Source organism: Montipora capricornis, chromosome 8, assembly GCF_036669925.1.
Source record: "Montipora capricornis isolate CH-2021 chromosome 8, ASM3666992v2, whole genome shotgun sequence".
NCBI lineage: Eukaryota > Metazoa > Cnidaria > Anthozoa > Scleractinia > Acroporidae > Montipora > Montipora capricornis.
The window spans coordinates 25,955,912-25,965,911 of record NC_090890.1 but is presented as its reverse complement, the minus strand read 5'-3'; the positions used below and the strand labels follow the sequence as shown (position 1 = coordinate 25,965,911).

At 37.1% G+C, this 10,000-nt stretch overlaps 1 protein-coding gene across 2 annotated transcripts in view; it reads left to right on the top strand.

Annotated features, from left to right (window-relative positions):
- The window catches only part of LOC138060352 (fibroblast growth factor receptor 4-like), a 29,706-nt gene that overhangs the window by 16,817 nt on the left and 2,889 nt on the right, over positions 1-10,000 (top strand). For both annotated transcript variants that reach the window (XM_068906110.1, XM_068906111.1), the window contains exons 4-13: positions 773-1,081; positions 1,667-1,969; positions 4,189-4,325; positions 4,871-5,042; positions 5,665-5,875; positions 6,267-6,445; positions 6,953-7,063; positions 7,275-7,465; positions 8,637-8,759; positions 9,019-9,089. In XM_068906110.1, the coding sequence (XP_068762211.1) occupies positions 773-1,081; positions 1,667-1,969; positions 4,189-4,325; positions 4,871-5,042; positions 5,665-5,875; positions 6,267-6,445; positions 6,953-7,063; positions 7,275-7,465; positions 8,637-8,759; positions 9,019-9,089 (1,807 nt within the window). The remainder of the gene's footprint in view (positions 1-772; positions 1,082-1,666; positions 1,970-4,188; positions 4,326-4,870; positions 5,043-5,664; positions 5,876-6,266; positions 6,446-6,952; positions 7,064-7,274; positions 7,466-8,636; positions 8,760-9,018; positions 9,090-10,000) is intronic.

Below are 10,000 nucleotides of genomic sequence, written 5' to 3'. Positions count from 1 at the left end.
AACCTTGTTGCCAGGCTTTGATTGCAAATAAGAGTATCATCGTAATTTTATCACGTTTGTTTTTTTTTTCTTAAATAAAAGTTGTGCTTGAAAATGTGAGGGTCGTGACCCATAATCCCCCTAGAGTTGTAACTCCCATAAGCCCTTGCGATACTAGTATCATAATAAAGCACATGGTCGAAAGTGTTGACTCTGTTTGCGGATTTGTTCCTGGTTCCCACTCGCGACGCTGTTGAAATCCTGCTTTGAAGCTCTATCGACGAGCGAGTAACAAACACAGGTCTATTGTGCTTCATATTAGTCTCCCTCATCACTTCTTTGTACTTTACTTATTCTTATCCTTATTCTTATTTTTATTGTTGTCCTTATCCTTACTCTTATTAATTTCCTTTTTATCTCAGGCCATGATAGAGCATAATAACCGGGCCCGATCTTTTGGCCTAGGGTAACGATAGGGTACGTTGAGAAGTCTATTTGATGGATAAAGCCTTCCTTAGGGTGTGAGGTGTTCCAAGGAGTCACCGAATTCGTTTTTAAGTAAGAAAGGTTCAAAGACAATATTACGGTGTCTTCAGATTGCTTTCCTCTTGCAACGGTGACCTATTCGCCACCTTAAGATATGAAATGTGAATCTCTTCCACACATAGTTTAACCCATGAATACTGAAAAAAGTACAGAGATCATTTGAAAAGTGTTAACGATATTTACTATATAAATTTAAATCTGGTAACAAAAACAGATACTTCTAGTAAGTCGCTTCAATTCCATCCAGTTTCAGGACTTCAAACACCCGAAATTACTCCAGTGAACCAAAGTGCGAGGATTGGCTCGAATGTGACATTTCTCTGTACAGTTGGAGGCCATCCAAGGCCTGTAATGAGCTGGTTCCGCACGGCAAATAATTCTGATACTTTTAACGAATCTAACTCAAGAATACGAATAAAGACAAACGTTAAAAGAGGCCAAAGTCACCTTATCATAGCAGAAATAACAAAACACGACTATGGCATTTATTTCTGTTCTGCGAAGAATATTCTTGGAGAACAGGTTTCAAATCCAGCGGTTCTATGGCAAACAACAGGTGAGAGCTAATACATGAAGCAGCCAGTATAAAAATGATCACTTTCAGCCTTTGCTCTTGGGCGTACCAGTTCTCTGCTAATAAATAATATAATTGTACTCATTCGCTACAATAAATTTGGCCGTCTGTGTAATGTAGTTTTACACCAAGACAAAAGCCAGTAAAACCAAACATGTTGATTGTTCTTGTTTTCCTTATGATTATTCTAATAAGGATGTAATATCATCGCCACCATTATTATTATTATTATTATTATTATTATTATTATTAGCGTTATCTTTCTGCAAATTTGACACTGCGTTTATAGCAAAAAGCATTTTAACATTTTCTATTATTTATTCTTAATTTTTTTCCCTTTATTTTTACCAGTTTTTAATAATAAGAGTTGGTATATTTTTTCGCTGAAGATTTTTAAAGAAGATTGAGCATAAAGACAGCATGTACTTATTATTATAATTATTATTATTATTATTATTATTATTGTTATACTTCGAAGTTGATATCTTATCTTAGTTTGACTACCCTTATTTTCTACTCCAGTTGCAAGGTCAACTAAATATTCAATGAAATTCCGTCCACTTTCAGGACTTCAAAAACCAGAAACTACTCCATTGAACCAAAGTGCGAGAATTGGCTCGAATGTGACATTTCTCTGTACAGTTGGAGGCCATCCAAGGCCTGTAATAAGCTGGTTCCGCACGGCAAATAATTCCGATACTTTTAACGAATCTAACTCAAGAATACGAATAAAGACAAACGTTAAAAGAGGCCAAAGTCACCTTATCATAGCAGAAATAACAAAACACGACTATGGCATTTATTTCTGTTCTGCGAAGAATATTCTTGGAGAACAGGTTTCAAATCCAGCGGTTCTATGGCAAACAACAGGTGAGAGCTAATACATGAAGCAGCCAGTATAAAAATGATCACTTTCAGCCTTTGCTCTTGGGCGTACCAGTTCTCTGCTAATAAATAATATAATTGTACTCATTCGCTACAATAAATTTGGCCGTCTGTGTAATGTAGTTTTACACCAAGACAAAAGCCAGTAAAACCAAACATGTTGATTGTTCTTGTTTTCCTTATGATTATTCTAATAAGGATGTAATATCATCGTCACCATTATTATTATTATTATTATTATTATTATTATTATTATTAGCGTTATCCTTCTGCAAATTTGACACTGAGTTTATAGCAAAAAGCATTTTAACATTTTCTATTATTTATTCTTAATTTTTCCCCTTTATTTTTACCAGTTTTTAATAATAAGAGTTGGTATATTTTTTCGCTGAAGATTTTTAAAGAAGATTGAGCATAAAGACAGCATGTAATTATTATTATTATTATTATTATTATTTTTGTTATACTTCGAAGTTGATATCTTATCTTAGTTTGACTACCCTTACTTTCTACTCCAGTTGCCAAAAAAAAAAAGCCGGAAAAACCAAACATGTTGATTGTTCTTCTTTTCATTATTATTCTAATAAGGATGCAATATCATCGTCATGCACCAACTATTAGTATTAGCTTTAGTATAGTATTTAGTATGTAGCTTACAGGCCTAGTGGCCCATCAGACCGGAGCTTATCCCCGGTTTCTGAAGCATGAAGCGACTAGGAGTGTTTCTACTCCCCCCTGGATGGGATGCTAGTCCATCGCAGGGTTACCCCAGCATTTCAGTGATACCCATTTATACACCTGGGTTGAGAGAGGCACCGAGGGAGTAAAGTGTCATGCCCAAGAAAACAACACAATGTTCCCGGCCAGGTTCCGAACCCGGACCATTCGCTCCGAAGTCGAGCACACTAACCATGAGGCCACCGCGCCTCCCACTAAGGTTTTAGCCAAAACCATTTTAACATTTTCTAATATTTATTCATAATTGTTTTTTTTTCCCTTTATTTTATCAGTTTATAATAATAAGAGTTAATTGGTATATTTTTGCCGAAGATTTTAAAAGAAGATGAGCATAAAGACAGCATGTAATTATTATTATTATTATTATTATTATTATTATTATTATTATTGTTATTATTGTTATCGTTATTATTATTTATTATTATCATTTTTATTATTATTGTTTTTGTTGTACTTCGAAGTTGATATCTTATCTTAGTGTGACTGCCCTTATTTTCTGCTTCAGTTGCAAGGCCAACTAAATATTCAATGAAATTCCGTCCACTTTCAGGACTTCAAAAACCAGAAATTACTCCATTGAACCAAAGTGCGAGAATTGGCTCGAATGTGATATTTCGCTGTACAGTTGGAGGTCATCCAAGGCCTGCAATAAGCTGGTTCCGCAAGAAAAAAAATGTCGGTACTTTTAACGAATCTAAACCAAGGATACGGATACTTAGAAGCTTAGACAAACGTTAAAAGAGGCCAAAGTCACCTTATCATAGCAGAAATAACAGAATACGACTATAGCATTTATCTCTGTGAGTTCTCCAAAACCCTGTGCTTTGTGTGCACCTCCTGCTCATAGCTCTTCTTTGCACACGGGAGTCCATTTTTTATGCACAAATTTCAGTGAATGATGATATCATGTCTAGGCTTTTATCATCTTTCTGTTCTAAGCGGGTACATTCTGACAACATATACCCAATTGTTTTATTTTGTTTTCTTTGATTTCAAACCAAGCTAGTCCGTAAGGCAAAAATTTAATTTGTTGTTGTTGATGATGATGATGATGATGATGATGATGATGATTATTATCATAAGGTCTTGATAGTAGCAGAAAAGCAAACAATTTTAAGAAAAGGACGAGACATTTGAGTTTATAAAACATGTTTCGACAGAAACATCTGCCATTTTTTGACATTAGCATTTTCTATTATAAATTCAGCTTCCATCACTTTGTATTCTGCCTAACTGAGGATGGCAGAAGTTTCTGTCGAAACATGTTTAATATTAACTCTAAGGTTTCGTCGTTTTCTTAATATTATAATAAGGGTATAATATCATCGTCATTGTTATTATTATTATCATTATCATTATCATTATCATTATCATTATCATTATCATTATCATTATCATTATCATTATCATTATTGTTGTTAAAGTCGTATCTTAGTGTCGGTGACTGTCCTTATTTTCCGTTTCAGTTGCAAAGCCAACTGAATATTCGGTGAAAAGCCCTAGGGTCATGCCCATCGTCTTTATCTGCATTTTTGGAACGTTGGGAATCGGGAGCGTAGTTTACTTTCTCTGGTATCGAAAGTTAAGAAGACGAATAGCTGAGGTACGTGATCATAGGTTCTCAAAACGAGTGCAAATAAATAAACAAGAACTATAACCATCAACACTTGTACTTATGTAGCACTCCTTCGACGGTCATTTTTCCTATAGTTTAATTAGCAAGGTGAACAGTTATATTGATTGAATATAAAAAGTGTAAAAGTACCTCGATTTGATGTCTTCCCGGAAGACAATCTAATTTCAACAGCGTATCAAGTTAAAATTCAGTAAATATTATCAATAGCCCATTTCCGAATTGCCGTTTGCCTCGGTTTCAAAGCGAGTACTGGTGCACAACCATTCCAATGGAAACGAATGGTGTATTTTCATTCATATCAAGCTCATTAACATATTAATGGTTTAGCACCAAGACTCGTTTTGAACCAGAGGTAAACAGCAACTCGGAAATGGCCCATTGGATCTCAATTCCGGGTTAACGCTCTTCTTAAAGGAACATCTAAAACAATCGTTCTGAAAACGCATCGACGTTGTAAAAAAGAAGATTCTGTCTCTTATTAGATATAAAATATGTTAAACATTTGTTTATAGGCGCAAGAAAGAGACAACACTGCAGACAGGCAGACGCCTTCAGATGATCAAGACTGGATACGTCTCGAGAAAAAAGAGACATCGGACAACATTTATGACAGCATTGACAGTACTCTCGCTTCTCCTTTAGTAGCACAAAGAGCTGTAGGCCGAGAAAACGTTCCCCTATTAGGTGCTTTTATAGTTCTCTGTATAATTTTATTATCATACTGACGACAAAAGTGCAAGAAAAAATAAAATTAACAATTTATACATGCTCAGCAGAGGAAAATGCGAAGAATTTTCATTCATTTTAAATAATAATATTGAACTTTATTAGGTGTCAACTCTATTTAGCGCTGGGGCACTATTCATAGTATGTACACTGCACATGTGCAGAAATCAACTCAACTCAAATCATTTCAGTTTTTGAAAAGAGGGGGCAACCGGAACACCCGTGTAAAAACATCTCGGAGCACAGTAGAGAACCAACAAACTCAACCCACATATGACACCTGGAAATTGAATCCGAGACCCGGGAAACAATGTTGGTAGGCAAGCGATCTCACCGCTGCTCCATCCCTGCTCCCTAATCATAAATCTTGAGTTTGGCACAATAATAAACCCAAAAAACTAATCATAAATCTTGTATCTGCATGTCAATTACCAGCTTCGTCATAACAAAAAGACTAAATCCCAGCAGCCCTGTTTGCTTATTTAGTACAGCCATACCTCAGAAAAGTACGTCTTGCCTTTGTCGTTTAATAGTTCTTCAGGACAAAGTAACATGTAATTCCTTCCATTTTTCCTCCCAGGTGGGGTTGGTAGTAATCAGCTTGACATGCCCAGAAGAGATTTGCCTCCTATACCCAATGGTCATATCCCGCCCAGAAGGCCTCCAAAACCTAATAAGAAAGAACAAGCAGAGGAACAATTGAGATGTGTTTGTATACATAACAGCAATGAAAGCGCCGAAAGCAATGATAACTTACTTATTCACCAAGAAACCGCTGCAAACTCCGAAAGGTAAATCTACCTTATTTCTTGTAATAATTTCTGTAATGAAAATTGCAAGCTACAGAATGCCTATTAAATTGCATGTTTCATTTTGTTGAGACAATGAATATTTCCTGTAAGTTCAGATTTTCCTGTTAAATTTTAGAGATTTTCGCTGTCTTTTGTTCCGAATTGTACGGAACTTGAGGGATGAAACTCTCCGGAGTTGGAAAAAGCAATCGGTATCTGTCCATGACAAGGAAAATCAGCTGGAGCGATAACTACTCACGAAAATAAATGTTATTTATTCAGGTTCGATTCTTTACTGGATTATAAATGCTTTTAGCAATCAAGTACTGATAAAAAATATAACATGACAGACCCTATTCTCACGACAAGTGTAACATGTTTTTGCTCACAGAAGAAGCATTCATTTGCCGAAATGTCCCGACATTGAAGAAAACTGGCGAATTGATTTTCAAAGACTCCGCGTGTTCGAGGATGAAAAGCTAGGAGAAGGAGCGTTCGGGATTGTTCGGAAGGGAAAATATCGTGCAAAGAATGGACAAATATTAGACGTGGCCGTGAAACAGCTAAAAGGTGACCACATTGCTTTTCAAACTGATTTCAGTAAGACTAAACTAAGCCTCCCTACGTTTTAAGAGTTAAAAAAGGTGAGAAAATTTAATTCAGAATTATTTCTAACAGCGTAGAAAGGATGATTTCAATACGGATGTGTTGGGAAGGAGGCGACCAGATGGGTTTACACTAGGTGTCGTATGTCAAACTGAATAGTGAGGAGGGTTGACGCTACGGTGAAGTTCCTCGCCTTACATCACAAAGTGTTTCTGGTTCGAGGTCATTTGTTAGCCAGTGAACAGCCAATGCGGGGAAAGAAGAGCCAGCATTCAAGCCATCGCTTTTTGAATTCCTATGAAGCCCTTCGTAAGAGTGGTTATCTCAGATAATGTTTGTTGACATTTTCGTTGACTCGGTTAGTTCGGTTTTTTGAGACAAAGCACACTACGAGTTGTCCCCTTTCGAGGGGTGGCCTTGGGTGAAAGATCCTCTTTCATTTGAGCATTTGTGATCATTATATATGCATAGATACCGCAGGTGTTTCTGATGACTCCGACCTCTTGAATGAGATAAAGATCTTCAAGCAGGCTGGGCAACATCCCAACATTGTCAATTTTGTGGGGGAATGCACAAAGAGTGGTAAGTTTTGAAACAAAAATTCCAAAAATACAATATCACAGTCTGAACACTCAAAGGAATTCAATGACTTGAAATTAAATTTATACCGAACTGAAAATCTTTGAACTGACATCTCAGACTCTCAGGTTTTTTCATTTACAGGTAAAAGACAATTCATTAGATGAATATGTTTTTAATAATTCAGTGGTAAATAGTTGATTATATTTTTCAGACAAGATTCTCTTGGTTACTGAACTGGTTCATGGAAAAAGCCTTGAAGCTTTCTTGAAATCCAAGAAGAACGAATTCCCAGATAACCAACCAAGAAAATATGAAAACGTACGGTTTGGGTTAAGCGATCGTCATTTACTAGAAATAGCGCTGCAAATCGCCCTTGGAATGAAACACTTACAAGAGAAAAAGGTAGGCTGGTATTCACTCAGTTTTTGTCGAAAAGTTATGAACCTGGCGTAACTCTTACAAGATGTTCTTCTCTGAACAAAAAACAAGTCAGGTCTATCTTCAAATTTCAAAAGTGTGTTGCTTATTATTAGATTTCATTTCAAGCTTGCGGTTGATCATAAGAAATGGCTTTTTTTATTATTTTTATTTTTTTATTTGAACAGTCTTCCATGCTACTAGAGAGATTTAGCATTGCGTTTCATGAAACGCGAACGGCGAAACTGACCAGGGGCCCGTTTCTCGAAAGTCCCGAAAAGCCATTTGTCAACCTGCTAACCGCTTGTCCAGAAAAGCCGACCTTTTAACATGTTTTCAAGGTAACCAAAAGCAAACTGTTTGTTAAGTTTGGCGATTCCAGTCCTCTCCGTTCTTGAGATACAGAGGGAATTGCGACACCCAAAAATGACCCGTAAAGTTTCGGGACTTTGGAGGAACGGGCACCAGGTGATCATGATTTTCCAACCATTTTTTTTGCGTTTGTCGGTTGCTGCTTGCCGTTTCTACGTGAGTGTAGGCAATTTCGCCTTTGCCGTATACGTGGAACTTTCTTTTTCATAACAAGTCGTTTGTGGAAAACAAAGGACCACGAAAGCTTTTTTTCCGGTAGGTCAAAAATCACGTTTCGTAGTTATCGTTCAATTAACTGACTCCTTCCCGCAATTTGCTTCATGAACTCTCGTTGCCTCTCTGGTGACTCACAAACTCGAAACATCGAAACAGACAGGGATTGATTTTTCATATACATGTATAGCGTCTTTTTCTACAAACAATGTTTAAAAAGACTTTGAGTTTTTGTGTTTGTTAACAAACGTTTCGACATTGACAGAGTCCATTCTTCCGGGAGTCACGAAAAGCTAATGTCACAAGCTTCACTCCATTTTATGTGAAACGTGAAACGGCAATCCGACGTTTTCCATTTCACGTAAAGGTGGTGCAAAATCTCTCTATTATTAGAGAGAAGAGAGAGTTCGGTCGAGGATACTGAAACGTGTACACGACTCACATGTGTCTTGCATACAGTGCACTCTTGATCGAGTGATTAAGGCGTCATTTTGCCCTTGATCCAGTCCTCAGGTGCCTATAGGTCAGTTATGGTTGATTACTTAAATCGCCTAGGTCTATTTCTCTTTAGTGCATTCATCGTGACCTTGCAGCCAGAAATGTGTTCATTGACCATAACCACGTGGCTAAGTTGGGAGATTTTGGCTTGGCACGAGACATTTCAAAGGATGGCATCTACACTCAAACCTCTAATGTAAGTATGAAAATGCAGCATTTACCCTTAGCGATTTTTGTATTTAAGCAAATGCGGTTAATTCTATGCGTCAAGCATTGTTGGGTCTTTAATGTCAAGTAAACCGCTCAGACATATAACCGCAAATCCAAAAGGTGTCCGGCGAGTTCTTGTACAGCAGCAGTTGGCTTTTACTGCTTTTGCGTATCGACTTACGCTTATTTTAATAAACACCCTGTTCTTGCCTAATCACACACTTTTGCACATTTGTTTTCAATAGGACAGAGTTCCTTGGAGATGGCTATCCTTAGAATCATTGAAAGATCACAGCTATACTTATTGTAGTGACGTGTAAGTAACTGATCACCAGTCAGTTAACAATCTTATTAACTAATAAGCTTTAGAATGCAAAGCTTGTGTTAGCTAAAGGTAGTCAAAAAGCACAATTTACATGACATAAGAAAGTGTCGTTCATTGCAATTGCCCCAGTTTTCCGCCAAGTGTTTTGAACCCTCTTTTATTATATAAACACCAGTGAAATATCAATTGAACTTCCGAGCGAAAACATGATAACGATAACATGTTATTTTCACAAGTGAAAAGACCACTGTTGCTATGTTTACCTATAAAAATCGCGCCTTTCGATGCCTTTCGTGAAATGATTTAGTACTTCATTAGTGTTTTTTATATAAATAAATAGAATATTGCATGGCCGCTTGGAGATACGAAATTTTTCTTTGAATATTGAAAACTATTTCAATCGTTCACTCGTAAAATATTTTTCAACACTCAAAGAGAAATTTCGTATCTCCGCGCGGCCATGTAATATCGTCTATGTAATTATCCTCAAGTTATGCGTTGTCATATTAGGGCCGTTTATACGAGAGAAAATAAGCCGCGGCTAACTCTGGCCGCGGCTTACGTAAGCCGCGAACACCCCGTATAAATGGTACAAAATCTACGTTCACGGCTTTCTCAAGCCGCGGCTTATCCTGGCCGGGGAGTTTATACTCGTATAAATAGTTCCTTTCGCGGCTTACGTAAGCCGCGGCCAGAGTTAGCCGCGGCTTATTTTCTCTCGTATAAACGGCCCTATTGTCTTGAGTGACTGAAGCGTTCTCGTGTCTCGTCTATTTCTCGTTGTCAGTAGTTATCTTTTCCAAATCTCGCTCTTCGTCTTGCTACTATTAGAGAGCTTTAGATTCTACGAGAACGAGTAGGAGATTTGACTGCCCATTTTTAGCGAAAATACTTATAAATTG